The sequence below is a fragment of the Rhipicephalus microplus genome, chromosome 2 (assembly GCF_043290135.1).
Source record: "Rhipicephalus microplus isolate Deutch F79 chromosome 2, USDA_Rmic, whole genome shotgun sequence".
NCBI lineage: Eukaryota > Metazoa > Arthropoda > Arachnida > Ixodida > Ixodidae > Rhipicephalus > Rhipicephalus microplus.
The window spans coordinates 167,268,379-167,291,053 of NC_134701.1; the positions used below are offsets into that span (position 1 = coordinate 167,268,379).

At 46.1% G+C, this 22,675-nt stretch overlaps 1 protein-coding gene across 2 annotated transcripts in view; it reads right to left on the reverse strand.

The window, feature by feature from the left end:
* LOC142796438 (Na(+)/dicarboxylate cotransporter 3-like) overlaps positions 1 to 22,675 on the reverse strand; it is a 136,823-nt gene that overhangs the window by 34,964 nt on the left and 79,184 nt on the right. For both annotated transcript variants that reach the window (XM_075887062.1, XM_075887061.1), the window contains exons 2-7: positions 9,232 to 9,526; positions 7,595 to 7,753; positions 6,503 to 6,652; positions 5,226 to 5,511; positions 3,730 to 3,904; positions 2,537 to 2,653 (exon numbers count right to left, since the gene is read on the reverse strand). In XM_075887062.1, the coding sequence (XP_075743177.1) occupies positions 2,537 to 2,653; positions 3,730 to 3,904; positions 5,226 to 5,511; positions 6,503 to 6,652; positions 7,595 to 7,753; positions 9,232 to 9,519 (1,175 nt within the window). In that variant the 5' untranslated portion in view covers positions 9,520 to 9,526. The remainder of the gene's footprint in view (positions 1 to 2,536; positions 2,654 to 3,729; positions 3,905 to 5,225; positions 5,512 to 6,502; positions 6,653 to 7,594; positions 7,754 to 9,231; positions 9,527 to 22,675) is intronic.

Sequence of the window (22,675 nt, forward strand, 5' to 3'; positions counted from 1 at the left end):
TCAAACAATCAACGCGAAATGAGAATTCGCTTCGTGTGCTCTATTAACAGACGGGTGGTCAAAGCAAGCCATGTTTCAATGGACTAATTGGTTTAATTGTAATTCAAAATTTTGGGATCAAGGGGCGCAAGGATTAATATTGAAACCTGCGCACTAGTGTTGGCGCGGCTGTAATAGTAGGGGGGCTCCGGTGCTGAAACGACATGATAGGGTACAAGTTTTTTTAACTCCAGAAATAACCGGGACAGCCAGCTTGAGCGCAATCTATGAATGAAACAGCTCACTGCTCTCCCATAGTTGAATACACAGTACTCGAAATTGTTGTATGCTTTTTCTAATCAGCGCGTACAGCTCATCTACATTTTTCGATGTCTTTTCATACCGCGATTCCCATAGCAGAGTACATCAAACTCTGAATCGTCGAACATTTGTTGTGGTGTTTAGAAAAAGTCTTCAACGATTTTTAGTACATGGTACACTGCTGTGGGAGGGCATAAAGCCGTCGCAGGAGAAAAAGAAATTACAGCATATCCACGGAGCGAATGGCGATGAGTAGGGCGAAATGCCCGTCTTAATTGACGCAGAGATGGACTGACGGACGCATGGATTTTGATTGATATGTGGGGTTTAACGTCCCGAAACCACCATATGATTATGAGAGACGCCGTACTGGAGGGCTCCGGAAATTTCGACCACCTGGGGTTCTTTAACGTGCACCCAAATCTGAGCACACGGGGCTACAACATTTCTGACGGACGCATGTACGGACGGGTGGATGGACAGACGGACGGTTGCACAGAAAGATGGGCGAAAGCACGGACGGACTGACGCAAGCATGTCCACGCGTATGGACGGATGAAAGCATCAACAAACAGACGAATGAACGCATGGACGGATGGCGACACGGATGGACATATAGATGCTTCACCTTACTCATCATCATTAACTCCGCCGTGTGCTGAGAAAACCACAAACGCCATCTAGTTATATTGTTCTCAAGGACATTTACACACAACTCTATCTATTGAGCAACTCATAAAATAGAGGTGGCTATATACTACTACTACACTACAGTGGAGGGAACGACCCACGACCTAAGGAGCTTCGCCCTGAAGAAACATGCAAATGTGTCCAGAACAATCATGTTCGACAATTCGGAATATGACGTGCTCCACTATGGAAGAGCATTAAGCTGTCCCATAACGAGCGAAGGCAAACGACGCAGTAGTTTCAATATTAAACCAGGACATATTTTCCAGATTATTTCAGGGAGAGCTGTATACAGCCGACCCTTAATGGAGGCCATGGTATGGTGCAGCGAGTCGTCCATTTATTCTTCTATATTGCCACGTTCCATTTCCCAAGTTTTGTTATCGTCCTAAAACACCACACAATTTTCAGCGCAAACTGCGCCTACAGTTTTCGAGAAGCTTCGGAACTGTAGTAGATCATTTCGATAAAATCACGCCCACACTGCGAACTGTACAGATTATTCTGGAACCTATGCCACCGCCAGCGATAACGCTAGAACATTCGACGGCAAGAGTACAGATGCCGACGCGCTTCGCCGCTTGTCAGTTGTTGATCGACGGTCGACGCTCCGTTCGCCGCTATCAGTCTGAGACTGCTACTGTAATCGAACTTTCCGTTCACCGGGCGCAGGTTCACCCAAATAAACAGTTAAATTCCAACACAAAGTCTCGTGTCTTCGGCCACGTCACGACCCCGTGACAATATTCATGTTTACTTCTTCATTTTTATTTTATTACTTTCCTACTTTTATTGTAGACACGTAGTTTTAACACAGCTTCGAGCAGATAACAAACCAAATCGAATTAAACAGATTGCTGTCGAACTTCGGAATTAACGATGGATGTTCTGGTCAGTTAAGTCTTCTTTGTCACTACAGGACACGGCCGTTTGATTGATTGATTGATTGATTGATTGATTGATTGATTGATTGATTGATTGATTGATTGATTGATTGATTGATTGATTGATTGATTGATTGATTGATTGATTCTTATAGCGGTAGCATTCCATGGCATGGAAATGATGAACGCGTTTGAATATATGACGATTACTGTCGTGGGGGAGAGGAGGGGTGCTTTCAGTTTACTTCGGCTATTTCAGGTTTTTTAGCATCTAGGCGTACATGCATTCTTTCCGTTCCAGCCATGTCAAAATGCTTCCGCCGCGGCAGGGACTGTCTTCAGGAATACACATTGAGTTCCTGTAATTCGTAGCACTTCGGCGGGCGAGAACAATTTTGTGTCGAATTATGAAGAAATCGTTCTTGAATTCATTCAATCTTGAAAAGGGTCTGTTTCCGCTTAATGAAGTAAGAGCCGTAATGGTTGGAGAAATGTTCTGCTTTTACTTACCTTTTTTTTGGTGATTAATTGCGTTTATCATAACCACCCCACGCTGGCCTGATCTCGTACCTATGCTAGTTTCTTGATTTTGCGCGCTTCAAGATGGCGCATTTGACTGCAGAGAAACAAAGTTTGAAGGCGAAGCCAAAGCGTCCACTTACATCTTTCGAACGTACATGAAAACGAAGAATAGCCACAGGCCAATGATGTTGGCGGTAACGCAGACGGCGTTGGCTGTGACCCAGTTTGAAAACGTTACCACATTGGAGTATCCTTCACTGGAACAAAAAAAAAGGTATGAAAAGAAGCCACGTTTCCTGTATCTTTTCGAGTACGCAACTACAGAATACCCTGACCGCAGATAACAATTCGGAGTCCTTCGCGAATTCGCTACGCATTATATCTTTATCATGTCGGTAATCAAAGCAAAGGGTGATGTGTTTAAGGTAAATCTGTCTTCTTCTATTTGACTTGCGACGCCATCTATAGGCTTTACCAGAGAGCTTGCGGTATGGTTTACCAGAGAGCTTGCGGTATGTCCTATACTCAAGGCACCAAAATCTACAAAAGCACCCCCTGTTAAGCGGCAAAACTTGTCATTGTGCATTAAACTTTTGCTGCGGCATACCCCTACAAAGTTGTATTGTGCCAAGTTTCTATTTTCTTTACAACTTGCTAACTCGTGCGTTTCCACCGATACGCAAAGTGCTATCTCACACTCGTGTCTTAAAAGGACACTCAAGATAAGAAGGTTGTTCCTCGAATTAGTCAATTCATTTCTTACAACACCAAAACCTGTTATCGTGAGTGGATGCTCACTAAACGAGGAAACACGCATAAAGATAATGCGAGTGGCACCACCACCTTTAAATTTCCACACCCGTCACCATGACGTCATTTTTTTATAGCACCTACTAGACGCGAAGTAAATCCTTACTGGTTAATATGAACTTGATTGTTTTCTGACGTAGCCAGAGACCCGACACCATGTTTCAGTGAGTGTTTCGTAAAACCAATATAACCATGATACGAAAAAAAATCTTGTTGACATGTTGGAGTATCTATGCTTATATATTACGGCTCGAACTATAACCATGAAACATTGACGATAGGTTTTGTCTTGTAATTTAAAACTCATTAGGGTGAAACTCGGTGCAATAGCGTTTTCATAGTAGGATTTCTCAGTCTAAATCGATTCACTATTATCGAACAGTTGCGTGCCTTTAACGCGTTCCTCAACGAGTACGCTAGAGATTCGATTTCGAGTAAAACATAATCTGGGCTAAGCGAGCAAGCGTGACTGAGAGGCTACACTCGTAACTTGTGGTCCTACATTTAGCTGTGAGACACTTACATTTCAAGAAAACCCTTGAGGAACATGTTTGCCGAAGCTCCGGTGAGGCTAGCAGGGGCGCTCATTATGGCGGACAGAACCACAGCAATCAGGAGAACCTTGCGAATGCGGTCGGAGCGTGCCTCGCCCTCGGAGAGGTCATCCAGCGACTGCCCGCCGAACCCTGGATGTGGCTCTGAAAAGAGGGTGATTTCTGTTAAACGATGACGTCGAGTTTCAGTGGCACCTGCATTTAGTGCCACGGGGCTTTAAAATCTTTTTTCGGGGGAGGGAGGAGGCGGCATTTACTTGAAACGGTCATTTGTCGCTCTGTATGCCATGCCGAAATAAAATTTTGAGGAAAGGTGGGGGCACGGGTTCGGAGTGTCACTCCTTTGCTACTTCATGTGGTTAGAGAGATCTGATGTCGAGAAAAGTGGAAGTTTGCTCTCATATATTGCACGACTCATTACACGTACTTAAGAGCTTTTTTTTTTCTTGCATCTGCAACACAACTGAAAAAGTATAGAGTGATAGCAAGAACAGACAAGCATAATGGGCACGCAAAAGACAATAAAAACGCGCAGGAACTGAGCGTAAAATGAAGGCCGACGTTTTGTTGCAGTTCTAAATCCTGATTTTGAAATAGCATCTAAGATTTTGCATTCAAACATCGTTTTCATTTTAGTTTGTTAGCTTACTCGGCAATGTTTTCTTTTAATTTTGAATATTTTTTGTCTCATGGGTGATCCTTTCACAAACTTTACCTGAACTCGGTTTTTACCGTCAGTATACGGTCATTGCTGTAACAAAAAAAGCATAACGAATAACTTTGCGATATTTGAACTCTTGCCATGTCATTTGCTTACAGCATCAAATCAGTGACATCAAATCGCATCACTTAGGATGATGTTATATTACGTTCCGACTTGATATCTTTCATGCCCCGCCGCGTTGGTCTAGTGGCTAAGGTACTCGTCTGCTGACCCGCAGGTCGCGGGATTGAATCGCGGGATTGAAGACGCTTCCGTCTCCATCGGATTTGCATTTCCGATGGAGACGGAAGCGTTGTAGGCCCGTGTGCTTAGATTTGGGTGCACGGTAAAGAACCCCAGGTGGTCTAAATTTCGCGAGCCCTCCGCTACGGCGATTTTCATAATTATATAGTGGGTTTGTGACGTTAAACCCCACATATCAATCAATCAATTGATATCTTTCATTTTGGGCGAATTTTTCAGTGAGTAAACGAGTGATCACATCACATACAGCTAAGAAAAAAAGCTCTATACAATGAACTCTCGCTGCCAGGCACTCGTATTTGACCGTTTGTATAAGGTGCTCCACCAAATTCACGTCATCTCGGGTGCACCTCGATGTCCTCGTAATAAACAATAAGTTTCTTCGCACCAATAGGAGCAAGGTTTCTTTTTTGGCAGAGTAGAAGCAGTGCGTTTAAATTTGCGTTTATTATTTTTTGTCCAGTAGCTCTACCTAACAATACTATGCATGAACCTCACCGGGGTCGTTGACCTGACCGGACGCAGCGACCGCAGGGGACGTCGGCTGCGGCTTTCGTTGGAACTCCTTGGCCAGCGTCTCAGCCAAGGGTATGGCTCCGTAGGCGGCTGCCGGCGCACTCAACAGCATTGCACTGAGTGCGGTGGTCGCCATCAGGGAAAGGAGAAGGCAGCGAAGGCTTCCCCCGAGACAGCGCAGGCCGGCGACGGTGAGCCAGCGCTGTAGGCCCTGCCGCTGGGCGAGCGCTGCCATCAGCGAACTCGTTAGGCATAACAGGATGCTCTCCTGGAGGACGCACGAGGGCGTGAAATTTTTTAGCGCTTCCAGATGCACCAGTGTGCCGATTTCACATGGATAAGTGCAGTGAATTAAGAGAGCTTGTTGAAAGTAAGCTTTTTCTCAGACGATTAAGAGGTCGTCACTGTACTTAATGACTTCACTTAGAAGAACCGTAACGTAGCAGAGTAAGTAGATTTTTTTTTTTACTTATAAGTCGTTCTCTTGATCTATACAGCAAGAGACCGTCGCTTCACGAGACTGTTGAATTAATCGACAGGAAAGTATACAGATACTGCTTAAACGTTACTTGCGGGATGAAGGAAAGGAGTGTACATATAAGGGCTCATTTTTATCTGTCAGATACAATAATATTGAGATCTAACAGACAATCATGCCAAGGAAAGTACAGAGGGTGTTATTAGACGCAATTGTAACGTAAATGTGAAGAAATAGAAGTGTATGAAAAGATAACTTGTCGTGGACGGCGACTGAACCTGCGACCTTCGAATAACGCGTTCAATGCTCTACCAAATGATCTACTACGGCGGCTATCGGTCAGCCGCCAGCAGTAGCCATGACGGTGAGTGTGGAATACTCTTTATCAGCCTGTTTGGGGTCACGTAGTACGTGAACTCATCACGAGCTGGCAGCTGACCTATAATCTGTCGTATACAACCTAAAGGCACCAAGTATGCCAGAACGAGACCCTCGCTAAGAATGAAGGAAATGAGTGTAGATTTAAGGTCGGTTCACTTTGTTAGACACAATATAATGAAATCTTACAGACACTCAATACATATAAAGTACAGGGGATGACATTATGGTTTGCATCAGGTGTTCCACTAAAGTTAGGTCACCTCAGGTGCACCTTGATGTCGTTGCAACATGAGCGTTATTGAAACGCAGTTCACAGAAACCGGGCATGCTTGCAGACACACTGAAATCGTGTGCTATTTCAGAATCAACGTCACGACAGAGGAAGCCGAGTGACACTCACGTTGAAGTAGAACCCGCATACGGTTTCCGTGCTGAGGATACCAATGAGCGGCAAGGCGACCACGGGGAAGAAGGCGGCCATGCACAGAGGCACGGGACGCAAGATCCACAGCAAACTTGTCGTGACCACAACGTAGAGGCAGTGGAAAGCCTGCGTCCACGCAGAGAGAGGCTACCTTGGAACCTCGCGAAAAATGATTCCAATCTTTCCAATATGTCGTGGACGAGAAGCAATTCATATTTAATGAGATGGTGGGTGTTGAAGTAATTCTGATGTGACAAGTTTTTGTAGTTATTTCCGCAATACCCCATACGTACTTATTTTTTTTTTGTATTCCCTTGCACTCACTCGTGCCTAAGCACTGAAGATCAAGCCGGCAGTATTGTAATGAATGAATGAATGAATGAATGAATGAATGAATGAATGAATGAATGAATGAATGAATGAATGAATGGTTAAAAAATAAATAAGTACATAAATGCCCTGACTTTCAAAGCCCAGAAAATGATTTCAATCCTCAGAGTACTCCAATTTTCTCTAACAAGTTTACCGAGATGAGATTTCGTGTTATTTTTTGGCAGGTGCATACGTATTGATGTCGACATCCAGTGGTCACCTGGGGGCCTTGCATCACAACACTCAGCCCGCCGCTCTTTTTAGAGGCACATGATTGCAATCGCTCCTGTTTGCAGGAGTTTAAATATTACTGCGAGGTTATACACAAAGCAACTAGTATTTAGACGATGTGCATCGCACAGAGTTGTCGCACTATGACGTACTCAATTTAAGTAAAGGACACGTAGTCATTCCGCTGCACTGTATCAACGGAGCATTGGTGACGGAGACTTTCAAAGGCAGCAATGGTAGAACGTAGGTTAATAACATACAAATTATTTCATGGTACAAGAAAGGTAACCTGGATGTTGGCCTATTGATTGCATTATAAAATACTGATGTGTGGCACATCATACTTTCGCAAGTGGACGATCACAATGAGTCAATGTCGTAAGTTCGATATCTGCATATCACTTTTCTTATATTCAAAGCATGAAATCAAACTGCGACGATTACCAGCCGCGTATCGCAACTCACCGGTGCAGGCTGCATGAGCAGCGGCAGCGGTGCCAGGAGCGCCAGCCACCCGAGCACCAGGCGCAGCTTGATGAACGTCTGTGAGGAGAGGTACTCCTCGTTGCTCACCGTGGACACGTCTTCTTCCAGGTACCTCAGCGTCAGCGTCCGCTCGTAGCGCTGCGCATCACAATGCGAACGCGACAGCAGCGCCAAAGGCGCAGCTATCACTAAATACAGTATACATTGTAGCGTAGGCTTCAAACATATGCTTCCTTGTTACGACGCTTCTGTGAATATTTATGGTCAGAAATAAGTGGTAAATATTGAAGGCCGTTGAATGGAAGGGTGCCTTGTGCACCTTGCCTTCTGTTTCTTCCTGTTAGTAAGTTTTCTTCTAGGTCCTAAGGGACTGTGTGCGTTCGAACACTTCACAAGTTTACTCAACGAGTACTCAGTTTAAGAGAACTGTAATTTCACACAGTTTTTTTTTTCATCACATGAAGTTACGTCGACAAGTGTCATTACGCCCCTTATTCATAATGAAGGACACCGACATATATTAAAGACGATAGCTTTCATGGGGACCTTCGACGCAAAAATTTTGCTCTGTCTGTCTGTTCATTTGTCTGTTTGTTCACTCCTAACGATACCTTAACCAGATTGACCAGACGATACCCTAAACGGCCGACCCCATCCACAGCGCTCACCAATGTTGCTCAAGCATTAGCGTTCATACTTGTGCGATTGTAATGTTGCTCAAGCATTAGCGTTCATACTTGTGCGATTGTCAATTGAAAAGCAATTATTGCGCATATCTGAGGCACCATAACCATACGTATACACTCTATATGTGCGTCTTTTACTAGAAAAGGCATACATAAGTAATTCTAAGGACCGTATATTTTATCACGCTGCGCTGACCATGCAACACTTTCCCGAAAAGGCGAGTGTTTCCAACGCTTTACTAAGACAACACGGTGGTGGCACCTACCCGTCGCCTTGCGTTCTACACCTTATGACCTCTGAGACTCAGAGCCACGCGCTCCGTTTTTTGACAAAACTGCCAGATAGCACTCATGTCTCACGTGTGGCGTGACTTGATGCGCTCGTTCGCCTCCGCTGCACGCTCGAGGCACTCTAACGCAGCGCCTCCAGAATACCATTTACCGATTTCTAACATCAAATGTTTTGTTCACTCTCTCCACACGCAAGACTATTGTCTTTTGACAACATTTGCAGATTAACATGCAGATACGGGACCACTTTTTTTTTTGCGATGGAGTACAAAGTGTGCAAAAATGTACTACATCTTGAATGTAAGCTACTCCAAGTCACGAGGAGAACCAAATTAATGCGAAGAGATGGGAAGTCAGTGGGGTGATGGCAGGACGCGTTCGACAACCTTTAGCTGCACGATTGCCCAAAGTTTCAGCTCTATATTGACTTTTTGAAATAGCGGTTGTTATTAATGTTGTCAGTAAAGTTACGCATGCTCGCTATGGGAGAAACGAACAGCTGTTGCAGAACAAGCTGCAGCGTGCTGCTATGCAGCACGCAACTGAAGCGTTCGCTATTGCGTCTGCGTGATACTAGAGCTCTCTAACGAAAGTCAAAGAGAAGGGTTAGAGCTGTCCCCATGGAACTGTGTTGCTTACACGAAACGGTGGCGTCATGTCCGTGGGCAGCGTGGTGCGGTTGATGCGGTCGATGTTGTCCGAGCGCCAAGCTTCTTCGGGCAGGAAGAAGCCCGTGTCGTAGCCCCGCATCACCTGCGTCCGCGACTCGGACGTCTTGGCCTGCGTGCCCTCCTCGTCGGTGCTGGCCTTCTTGCCACGAAACAAGGCGAAGCCGAACGAGCAGCGCCGATCGGGCTGCTGCTCTGCTCTCTGGCTCGGGTTCGGAGGGTTGCACGCTGGGCCCCCGGGAACGGGACCCTGAGACATGGCTGTCCTGTAGAATGTACGGCGTCCTCTCAATCTCTGTAGAAGCTTCTTCTCGAGGAGCTCGAGCTGGGTACGATGATGTGGCTTCGGAATGTGACACATACCCACTACGAAAGACGGGCTAAGAATTTGGTGGTTGTAAGAAACGTCAGCTTAAACTGTAAAGAAAGAGCATTGTGCAATTACGAAGTGCGAAAATGTGAAAGCACTGTTTGAAAATACTACAAAAAAAATGCAACAGTTGCAAGTCATGTGTCATTTTGAGATCTACATACGCGGATGCTCCTTCGTTTCATTGTCTTTGAGCTAACATTCCTACACACGTGACGGAACACGTATTTCTGGAGTTCTTTCACTTTCTTTTTCAATTGTGATGTCCGTGACTTCACCGATCATTTCTTACCACAGATGTATGGAGCCTTCCTAGGCTACTCTAAACAAAAAGTGTAGATCGGAAGCAAAGTGGACACGTGTTTGTAGGAAAACCCGGAAGTAGAAACCGGAATGCTACATGTTCGGGGTTTGATTCAGCGAAGGCGTGAACTACGTCTCGGCTGCTCGATGACCAAGTTTACAGATGAACGTTTACTGGCAAGTAAAGACAGTTTTGCGGAACGCGCGAAATAAACTTTGTAGGAAGCTTGAGCTTCGCCTTCAGTGGTATAATGTGATGGTATAATCGGGCCCTGTGCGCACCACTTTCCGAGATGCTAGCCAGGAACCCTACCGTGCGCAGAGTTCCCTGTTAGGGAGAAGACAGCGTTTAATCACACCAGCCTTCCCCCTCACTTATGTGTAGTCTAAAGATCTACATGCTTCACAGTGGATGAAAAAAAAAGAATATGTAGTGACAAAGTGCTTTTCACAATGGCCTACCTTTGGTCCCTGATTTTCCTGGAGTATAAACGAGAAGTAAACAGTTATATGCTGCCTTTAACGTCAAAAACCTGCGTAGCCGTAACTCTAAGCATATGGGGCTGATATTGCATTGCGCATCGCCTTTTCTAAGTGACCTGAGAGGGGAGTGCCCCCCTTCCTCTTTTCTCATCGCGTACAACGATGCCGAAAGCAATTAAGGATAGAAAGACGTTCGGACAACAGAGCGTTGAAGCTGCCTGAATATGGAGTAATGCCGTCATGGTACATGCTGGGACCACCGATCTTCACCATCCCAACTTAGACAGGCTTGGGGGAAGTACCTGTTCGGGCAGCGGCCACCTTCGTTGGCGTCCCCTAATAGGGTCTGCCACTCAAGTATGCAGCGCAGCAACTCTCTGGTTCCTTTTTGTGAAATAAAGATGTTTCTTCTCCCCCCTCCCCACTTTCTGTGGTCCTTCTGATAGACGCTCTCTAAATACGTACAAGCAAAGGTTTGGTCCACGACTTGAAGGGCCCGTAAACATCACCGAGTTCGAAGGCGATAGAATAAATTCCTTCTCGTCTTCACTGCCCTTCCTAAAGACGTTAACTCCCCCTCGCAACTTATTTCTTTAAAAAACGCTTGGAGTGTCAGCCCTAGAGTTCAGCTAGAAAAATTTCGCTCTTTTCGGCTACGTGCTACGATCTCCGCTTTCTCTCTCGCAGACACCGTAAACGAAGTGAAAGCAGTTTATTCTGAATGCACAACGTGGGGCGCAGTAGGGAACATGGACTAAACAGGAGAACAACACTGGTGTTCTCTGCTCCCCTCCCTGTTCGGTACAGCCAATACAGTGTCCCACGTTTTGTATAAAGAGTGAACCATTAGCGACTAGCCCAGATGGCTGTTTTGCTGAAATCATTTTGTCGTGCTGTGTAGCCATGCGAGACAATGCAGGGTGGGCGACAACTGAAAAGAGATTGCCCTCGTATATGGACCAATCAAGATCTTATTTCATCCTGACGTCACGTGAACAAACTGCCGGCATCACGAATTGTGCCGCAAAGACGGGAAACGGCAGGAGAGATGAACGCGCACATTCTTGGCGCATTCAGAAGTTGTTAAGGGGCCCTTAAATGTACTGTACCGTTATTATTCTCAAGGAGCATTTTTTTATTTTATTTTTTGAAGCAATGCTTCACCCTCGGGATGAGCAAGACGAAGTGTGTGCCAAGCGGTACGCTGTTCTAGGATCTCTTGCCATGTTTGCGCTATAATATATGCCCTCTGCTGCTGCGTCCATCTGCGATGTACAAGGACCAGTTTGGATATCTACCAGGTCCTCCGGCATCCGCGTTGGCCACGTCTAAGAAGTGGACAGAACCCGACCGTGACAGCGAGGACACTGATGCCTACTCACCAAAAGGTGAGGGGCCATCAGCGATGTACAAGGACCAGTTGGTGTATCTACCAGATCCTCCGGCGTCCACAATGGCCACGTCCAATAAGCGGATGGGACCTGATTGCGAGAAAGTGAACACTGATGTCTACTCACTGGCAGGTGAGGGGCCATCAGCGATGTACAAGGACCAGTTCGGATATCTACCAGGTTTTCAACGTTCGCGACGGCCACGTCCAGGAAGCGGACAAAACCCGACTGCGACAGCAAGGACACTGATGTTTACTCACTGACAGGATAAGGGCCATCAGTGATGTACATGGACCAGTTTGGATATCTACCAGGTCCTTCAGCGTCTACGTCGGCCACGACCAGGAAGCGGACGGGACCCGATTGTGAGAGCGAGGACAGTGATGGCTACACACTGACAGGTGAAGGGCCGTCTGATGATTACTTCGAAGATGTAGCGAGCCTAAAAAAAAGAGACGTAAAGTCAGGGCCTCTTCATCCCCGAACACACCGAATGAACGAGCTCCGCGAAGGCCAGACGCCAACACCGTCATTTTCGTTCCTACTGAACCCAACGGCAACATGAAGTGCCTGAAGAAGCAATCTGTTTCAGCGTGGCTCGAGCGACTGGTGCCAGATGAAATCATCGACATCGGAGTGAGCCCGCGTAAGAATTTCATGGCGATTGATGTCTTGCATGCTACCCCACTGAACGTTCTTCGCAACGTCACAGAGGTGGGTGGTATCAACGTCCGCTCTTACATACAAGTGAGCTCCGACATCGTCAGTGGTGGGATCTACGACGTTGACGCTGCCATTCCCAACTCGCACTTAAGTGGCCTGGTCAAGCCAGTTAATGAAGCCAGTGCCATCGTGAAGGTTGCTCGATTGGGTACCTCACGCTGCGTGAAAATAGATTTTAGAGGCAACTCTCTACCTTCGCACATAAAGGTGGGCCACTTCCGACGCTCTGTAAGGCCGTTTGTGACAAAGCCACAGCAATGTCTCAACCGCATGAAACTCGGTCACGTGAAAACCGTATGCGAGGGCAAGTGAGTATGTTCTCGTTGTGCTTAAATGCATTCCCCAGCCACTTGTAAAGCCACTGCTCTCAAGTGTTCAAATTGCATTGGACCTCACGAAGCTTCCTCAAAAGATTTCCCAAAAATTAAACAAGAGATAGTCATATTGAGGCAAGTGATGAGAGACCATACTTGGCCTCGTGATGCCACCGCAACCGTCAGAAAGCGGTGCCATCAGCGCCGAAGTTCGTCAGGAAAATTCAATGGATCTGCTTCCGCAGCGGCCACTCGACGCCCTTCTTCACCATCTCCTTCTCTAACCGGATTATACTCGGCTGGTATGAAGCAGAACGCCGTGAAAAGCATGGCGTCTGCGTACTCCACTTGGCCTGCATTACCAAAGCCGCAGTCACATGGATCAGCGATGGTCGATACCAACAAGACCACCATGGACACAACTGACACAGTTTGGACTTCGTTGCCGAAGCCACAGCGTCATGCTGATTCACAGTGCACTTCAGCATTGCCAGAAGACAAACCTATCCTAAGTGTTCTGCAATCACTGCTCGACGCACTTCAAGTGTTCGACGACATTCTCAAATCACCACACACGGAGGCCGTACTACAGGTACTGGACGTTCCACGTCCAGTGCCTTCAAGCCTTCAGTTGGCATCAGGAACCGATGACCTACGGTGGAACGTGACACGCCTGAAGTCGTGCGTCTACTACTAAGAGCGCAGCAGTATTGTTTCAGTTCACCTATTTTTGTTTTTTATGTTCTGCTATTTCTATCTTTCTCTTTTCATTCCTCAATCCCCTTCCCCCGAATGTAGGATAGCAAACCGGACGCTCGACTGGTTCACCTTCCTACCTTTCGTTCTTCTACCTCTTCGATCATTTTTTTCCTTGCGAGAAGACACATATTAGAACTAATTTCCGGCACAAAGGCAACCTGCATAGTAAAAATTGATGTTACAAGATCAGTGTTTCTAGCAGGAATACATGAGTTTGTTTTCATTGCCGTGTTCTTCCCTAATTTAAAAGCAACTCTTTTTTCTAGACGAGTCGACAGCAAGTATATAAGTAAGCATACGTTTTTATACTATAGTTGAAAAGCAGCAAGTGTTGTGTTTGCGAAAATTACTTGCAGATGCAATTTTAAACGATGGTGCTTACCTGCTTTTGTGTCCGAGGCCCATGCTGTGACAATAGGCTCACTGTTTTATTTTATATTTATCTATACATGCGGGGTGTTCGATTGGGCATATTTGTGTATCTGTTAAATTAAACAGTTCGTCACAAAGTACCGTCATGATTGCAGTAGTAACTGCTGTTTTTTAATCAAGTTACGAGGTACCTCGCAGGTTCTAGTCACCGTTGCATTAGCGGCGAAGAAGCTTATTGCTTGTGAGCGGGTGACGTTGTATTCACGTTCTTGGCTTGTGAAAAGTTATGATGCGTGAGTATACACCGGTCACAACTAAACCAGTGAAGACTGAACACTTCACTGTTTTGAACACCGGGGCACACCGCATGATTCGCATCTCCCCCTGTTTCCCGTTCATTGAGCTGAAACACACTTCTCTAAATGCCCCTTTGCCAACATTTTTTTTTAACACAGCTACAAAATACGTTGAAGGCTCTCATCACTGCAGTATACGAGTTCACTTCTGTTTGCATAATTGTGGTATTTTTTTTTCACATTTAAAAGTACTTCCATTGTTCCATTGCTAATCTCGGTGAAAATTTGTCCTGAACAAAAATTTTTCTGCAATTTTAGTGCTGCGTTGACAGTGAAGGATTGCAGTTCGATTCGAAACCTGCTTGCGTCGCTTCCAATTTTAATCATAACGTGCAGGGTGTCGAGAAAAGTGATTGAATACTTCGACGCATGGCATGAGAGCCCGAATCGCAATCGTGCTGCCACTATTTGAGCGCTCTCCGGCGAGATCGCGTTGGATCATGGATGATGGTGGTGCCCGCCCATATACTGCAGCTTCCGCTCGCAGGTATGAGTTGCGGCAAGCTGCTGTGATGGGTTTTCCGCTCACAAGGACAGACTTTTGTTGATCAGCGGCTGGTAAATCAAGCAAGAAACAAGCACACTCGCCTGCTGTGTTCCAGGCATACATACCATGACACGTAAGGTGCCGCAGAGCATATTAGCACGGATTCGATTTTTAATCACGGTGGCCAAATTTTGATAGGGGTGAAACGTAGACGAATACCAGTGTGCTTACATTTAGCAGCATGTTTCAAGAAACAATAACCAGGTGGTCTACACTAATCGGGAGATCCCCACTACGGCGTGCCTATCATGGTTTCGGCACGCAAACTTAGAGTAATAACTTGTTCAAGCCTGCTACATTTTTTTTACACATTTTAAGTGCCGCTCAACAGTAGCCTACTATTCCACTTTTATTTCACCATTACAATGTTCGTGCTCAATAAAAGTGAAGAAAATAGCGAATTGGTAAGTACTTTTAGTTAGCCGCTGGAATACTGCTAATTGCGACATAAAATTAACGCGGCTTTTTGTTTTTCGGGTAATTAACGTACACGAGCAAGCCGAAAAGTAATACTGGCGTACAGGATTTTCGCGTTTTGATCCCTGCGAGCTATGCAAATAGCGAAAAGCGTCTTATGCTATATTCTGTTTGTTTTTTTCGCCGATATTTATAGCCAGAACTCAGCTATATACAATTAATTTACCGTAACTTCCTTTTTCTTTTTTTAACTTGAATTTCTCAGATACTTTTTATTTTTTTACCACCCTATCCAGCCATCCAGCCTGGGTTACATACTAGTGTTCCTTTAATGTTTGAGTCAACGCAAGCACAATAAAAATGCGTTATCTTTTTCGGCAAATAACTGTTATTTGTGGCACTAAAGTGAACATAAATGGCTGAAAACGCCAGCATTCGGTCGCGGCAGGTTGTACCTTTGAGAACACTTTGATTCTCTGTTATACCACCAGCACACGTGCATAAGCAACTGTATTTACGCATCGTTATGTGTGTTTAGAAAAAGTTTATTCTCAGCATCGTTATTTTTCAGGGGCGAAGCTCCATATAGCGGCACCCATTCGTCCCTCGTAGTCGTATTAGTAGTGTGTAACCAGCCTTACATTTTGACCTCCAAGGTGTTGCCGGTGGGAGATTTCTTCTGCGCGTTGTTGAAAAATAAAAAATTCGCAGCGTGCTCGTTAACTAAAAGCCGAATTTTCCTGTCTTTTATTCCTCCTTAGCAGCCATTGGCATGTACATTGAGCACTATCTAACAAGAAAGGGTTGCTACGGTATACTCGCTGGGCATAACCTCCTTGGTTTTAGAAAGGTTCAGCGAGCGTTGAGCCACAGTGCCACGAATACAGTGAACTAGTATATACCACGAACTCAAGGTGGTTAAAGGTGGGAAGTAGACACGAAGCGCAAGCCGTAAGAAAGTGTGCGTTTGCCACCTCTTGTTTACTCCTTGGAATGTCCGCTGGATGGCGGTGCATATGCGGAATATACGATGAAAAGATGCGAGATGGTGCTACTTGGAGTGTTGGATAGGTGGACGAACGGACACACAGACAGATGCATGGACGGACGCACGGATGGATAGACGCGTGGACGGACGCAGGAGCGGATGCATGAACGAACGCAGGGACGGACGCACAGATGGACGTGCGGACGCACGAACAGATGCACGCATGGACGGGCGGATGGACGCACGGGCGGCCACACATACCCACGCATGAACGGACGGAAGCAAGAACGAATGGACGGAGGGATGCTTCGCCCCACTCTCCATCATTCACTCCGTGGATATGCTGCCATTTTTTTCTTTCATAATTATGATGAACATCTGAAATGCGGCCAGCTCCCATTACCATAGACGTCACGAACATCGTAAGCATAACAAAAGGCTTAGGAATGACTGGTGATTCCGTGGATTTCTTTTTTCAGTCTGCATGTATTTAGAGGCGCTAAAGGTGTTCCTGGTTCGCACCGTGCTCTCTAGAATTCCCGTTAACACACCTAGGCTGCCAAAAAAGAAGGCGTGATTAAATGAAGTGATGGCTTAGACGCTTGTTTTCGATAATTATGGGGCTGGTATTAAAATGCGTCAGAAGAAGGGGAGCAAGTCGCTTTAACGTACACTTGCCGTCTTTGATCCCATAAGCGTCATAGGTTTTCGATCGATACTGCAATCAACGAAAAGAATACATTGGCAATAATGGTTGTATGGCCTTTAGAAATATAACCTTCAAAAAAATTGGCAGATCCCACGTACAGTGGGAATCGATGATATGCGAAGCACGAGTAAGGAAGGTTGATATGTAACTTTAAAATCAGCACAACGTTACGAGGCAGAGATAAATTGTGCCGTACATTACTTCGATGTCATAATTATCATATTTGGACGTGTCATTTACCTTCATCGTGTACTCATGTCACCTCCCACTAAATTTTGTATATGTGAGCTAGCGAAAGGGCCGTGAGCGCGCTACGAGCGTAGCATGTAGTCAGGCTTGACATGACATGCACATCATGATTATTTTGCTAACACCAGTCATATACCTCCATCATCGATTGACGCCACGTAACACCAAATGAGGTATATGTAGAGCTAGCAAAATGGCCGCGAGCGCGTCATGAAGGGCCTAATATACTTTGTCGTAACGTTGACGAGCGCTCAGGCTTGGCGCAGTGACTCTACGCTTGCAAAACGTGAGCCCACTATAGTCTCACGCCAGGCGCGACCAGCGCGACCAGCGACCAGCGTCCGTCAGCGCGGCCCAGCGGCAACCGGCGCGAAATGCAACATGCCGCATTTCGCGCCGATGACGCTACGCAGTTCTACCCAGACTAGAGTACACTGTACCCAGACAGCACTGCCTCTACCTCTCTTCGTGATGGAGGGACGCCGGGCGCACTTAAACGCGCATGCGTCGAAGCAACACAGCGCGGCGCGCGCCTGCGAGTTTATAGCAGGCATATCGGCGCCTTGCGTGGCATCGCCGGCTTGATGCGAAGAAACGAACGCCGGAGCGCACGCGCGCCGGGTCACGTCGAATTGTATTGGTGGCTTGAGTGTGGGATGTAGTCACTTTTTTACGTGACACGCATCTCATGATTATCATGTTTGCACCAGTCACATACCTTCGTCTTTCATTCACGTGACGTAGTACCAAATTTGGCATATGTGAAGCTAGCGGAACGGCCGCGAGCTCATCATGAGTGTCGCATGTAGTCATGTTGTTAGGTGACACGCATGTCATGATTATCATGTTCGCACTGGTCACATACCTTCGTCATCCTTTCATGTCCCGTAATTCCAAATTTGGTATATGTGAAGCTAGCGAAACGGCCACGAGCGCATCATGAGTGCGGCATGTTATCATGTCATGTTGTTACATGACACGCATGTCAATATTTTTATGTTAGTGTCTGTCGCTTGTGTTAGCCATGCAGTCATGTCATATCATACCAGTTTTACAACTTCTCATGTGAACAAAACCACCGCAAGAGCAGCAAGACCATGAAATGTAAATCATGATATTCATGGCATACATGTCATGATTTTTATGTTATGACCAGTCGCTTATATTCGTGATACATTCATGGTATGGCATACAAAGTTTGCTATCGATACCATTATCGAAACGGCCAGGAGAGCTAAAAGTCATAAGCGGCTAGATAGATAGATAGATAGATAGATAGATAGATAGATAGATAGATAGATAGATAGATAGATAGATAGATAGATAGATAGATAGATAGATAGATAGATAGATAGATAGATAGATAGATAGATAGATAGATAGATAGATAGATAGATAGATAGATAGATAGATAGATAGATAGATAGATAGATAGATAGATAGATAGATAGATAGATAGATAGATAGATAGATAGATAGATAGATAGATAGATAGATAGATAGATAGATAGATAGATAGATAGATAGATAGATAGATAGATAGATAGATAGATAGATAGATAGATAGATAGATAGATAGATAGATAGATAGATAGATAGATAGATAGATAGATAGATAGATACGCTCAAAGTCGTCGAAGTTCGCTAAGAAATGCTTCGCATTAAAAAGTGTGATAAGGTCGATGATGTTCAAGCGAGCCGTAAAAACTCTGGCGAAACTGAAAAAATGCCGCACATTGCGCAAAAGTTCGTGGCCACTTTCCAACTTCTCTGCAATTATGTTTAGTACATGCCTGTGAATAGAGTTTTTGCAGTGATTGAGCAAGTGTTAGCACGTGGTCATGATCATTTTCTATCGGTGACACACGGCAAACATGAAACACACCAGCTGTGCTGTTAAAGCTATCATAATTTTATGATATTAGGGTAGAGAACAGACTCGCTATAGGTTAGCTCATACGCATTTGCTGCCCTGAATCCCATACCATAATCTGTATCAGGTGCCGAAAACGTTATTTTTCACCCTGCTGGGCAAATTTTGCCAGGGAGTGAAGATAATCGAAAAAGCAAGCCGTTCCCTTCTGTGCACAGTGCAATTTTCTGAGAATTTCGTTGAATAAACGTTCGATCACTCTCCTGTGTCGTCTAAGTTTATAAGGGGTCTGTGTGTCAGACTTCCTATGCCGCACCTTACATCTATCAACCCGACACACATAGTATACAGTTTGCTCTTAATCCGCTCATGCCAAACTTTTCTTCAGTGCGTGACATACACGTCCGAGCCCAAGGTCGTTCGGCCGCACGTTTTTCCTTGCCTATTCGAGAACGTGTCATAATCACATAAAGGCGATCGGCCCAAGTGATCTTCGTAACCCCACCGAAAAACGGATGTATTTCGCGAGGACATCGTCAGTTCACTCATTTTGCATCTAAGCAAGGGCTTGAGGTTGGCTTATTGCCAGTGTTTTATTGGTGAGCAAAACGACACGCTTAAAGTACACCACACGTGCCAATCCTCGCGAGTGCAGGCTGTATTAACGAGATAGCGTTGAAGAGCTCGTTTCGCACAAATTCTGGTGCCGGTGAGCGAAAAATCATCAATTCGTCCGTGACCGAAAAATTGGAACAGATGCCAATAAAAACTAATAAATATCTTCCGTTCGAGTTAGAATTCAACTCAGGCCGTAGCAAGCTGGCATTCTACCGCATAACCCCAATATTGCTCGATTCTGACCCAGAAGGAACACAGTGTATGTATCATGCAGTGAGAGAACATGTAATATTACGTGGCAGAAGCGTAGAATCGCATCCGGCGTTCTAATACGTTAATTGTGCAACAAGTGCTTGTTTTAAAGGCTAACCCATTTCAATAACCTAAGGCATATTTCAGCAGCAGCACAGTGATCAAGGAGGCGAGCAGATGCGCAGGTTCGCATATTGCCTCACGGACAAATGTGGCGCAATGAACCTTTAACAATTCTACTGACGGTTGACATTATAGGATTATTTGAAACGACCAATGGTTATACGCACAGTCAATCGTTTGCTTACGACATGGTTGAGTCAAGCAGAAAGACCGAAGCCAGGCTAGGAATCGAGAATTCGATGAGCAGGGTGTCTGGTTATTCTATCTCGTTGCACTCTTGAAGGCGAAGCTCAAGCATCCTCAAATTCTTGGTCCCTAATATGTATTAGTAAGCGTTACACGATGCTTTCGTATAGAAACTATTGCAATTCATAGCAGGAAGCTTGTCGCACGACTGCAGAATACCACAACGAGCACGATCGCTACCTATTCAGCTTGACCTACACAGCCAAAGCCACAGCAACACGGACCGTTCACGGCTGGTGCAAACCAAAACAGTAAGGAAAGCACGAATACTGCTTATGCAGCATGGCCGAAGTAAGAGTGACATCCAACTTCTCAATGCAGGTCAAGTGACAAGCTGCTACATCAGGGTAATAAAATAATGAAGGTATCTTGCGAGGGTCTGTCTGTCTGTCTGTCTGTCCGTCTGTCCGTACGTCCCTCCATCCGTCTGTCTGTCTGTCTGTCCGTACGTCCCTCCATCCGTCCGTCTGTCTGTCTGTCTGTCTGTCCCTACGTCCCTCCCTCCGTCCGTCCGTCCGTCCGTCCGTCCGTCCGTCCGTCCGTCTGTCTGTCTGTCTGTCTGTCCGTCTGTCCGTCTGTCCATCTGTCTGTCTGTCTGTCTGTCTGTCTGTCTGTCCGTCTGCCCGTACGTCCCTCCATCCGTCTGTCTGTCTGTCTGTCTGTCCGTACGTCCCTCCATCCGTCCGTCTGTCTGTCTGTCCGTACGTCCCTCCCTCCGTCCGTCCGTCCGTCTGTCTGTCTGTCTGTCCATCTGTCCGTCTGTCCATCTGTCTGTTTGTCTCTCTGTCTGTCCGTCCGTCCGTCCGTCCGTCCGTCCGTCCGTCCGTCTGTCTGTCTGTCTGTCTGTCTGTCCGTATGTCCGTACGTCCATCCGTTCGTCCGTCCGTCCGTCCGTCTGTCTGTCTGTCTGTCTGTCTGTCTGTCTGTCTGTCTGTCTGTCTGTCTGTCTGTCTGTCTGTCTGTCTGTCTGTCTGGCGACGAGCACGATCCGCCGCGGCACTCTGCACCCGCCTCTCTGCTTCGTCCACGCACCACTAACGATTCGCCACGTACGGTGACGATCCAGCAGACTGAGAAAGGCACACCTTCCTTGTGCACCCAGGCACAACCCGCGCAGCAGCCAATTGGAGAGTAGCGGTACAGCGCCATCCAGAATATTCTCACTGAACTGCAGTTAGTATGTACCTCTATGAGACCACACCGTCTATTGTACTGTTCGGGAGATACTGCCTTTCTTCTTTTTCTCCCCTATTCTTCTCTCTGTTACGCCTGATGCCGAACAGTGTTAAACTAGGAGGAGCTTTATCCCTAAACATGACCATTTCAAGGAGGTCCACCCCTCCGAAAAATCAAGCCACATGCACGGAATGATTGGTGATAAGTGGGCGAAGCTGGAGAGGGGGAGATCGTCGGTAAACCGCAACTCTCCCGTGAATGTTAGCCCATTACCTCACTAGAAAGACGTAAGACTGTGCGTATATTATGCAAATCAACTTTTATTTTGAATTATTCGCAGCCGTTCGCAAAAGCAGTGGCGCAGTGCTAACACACACGCCTGCCAATGTCGCTGACAGGTGACGACCGTGCTGACTCCCCATGAAAGTTAGCCCACTACATCATTAGATAAAAAGACGGAAGACTGTGCGCATATTATACAAATCATATTTTATTTTGTTCTTGCTGTGGGCATAGTCGTATGCTTGCAAGGACGAAGTAGTGGGCAGTTTTCAAAGTTGGCTATGAACCGGTCACAGAGAAAGGACAAACCGATGGCTTTAAGAGCTTCGCCCCTTAAACAAAGACATACCCCCCTCCCCAGCAAACATTTTTGGCAGCACCCCTGATCATCATCATCAGCAGCAGCAGCAGCCTGGCTACGTCCACTGCAGGACAAAGGCCTTTCCCATGTTCCGCCAGTTAACCCGGTCCTGTACTTGCTGCTGCCAAATTATACCCGCAAACTTCTTAATCTCATCGGCCCACCTAACCTTCTGTCTCCCCCGAACCCGCTTGCTTTCTCTTGGAATCCAGTTAGTTACTCCTAATGACCAGCGGTTATCTTGTGTACGCGCTACATGCCCGGTCCATGTCCATTACCTCTTCTTGATTTCAACTATGATATCCTTAACACCCGCTGTTCCCTAATCCACTCTGCTCTCTTCTTGTCTCTTAAGGCTACACCTACCATTTTTCTTTCCATTGCTCGCTGCGTCATCCTCAGTTTAAGCTGAACCCTCTTTGTAAGTCTCCAGGTTTCTGCTCCGTAGCCAAGCACCGGCAGCAAAATACAGCTGTTATATACCTTCCTCTTGAGGGATAGTG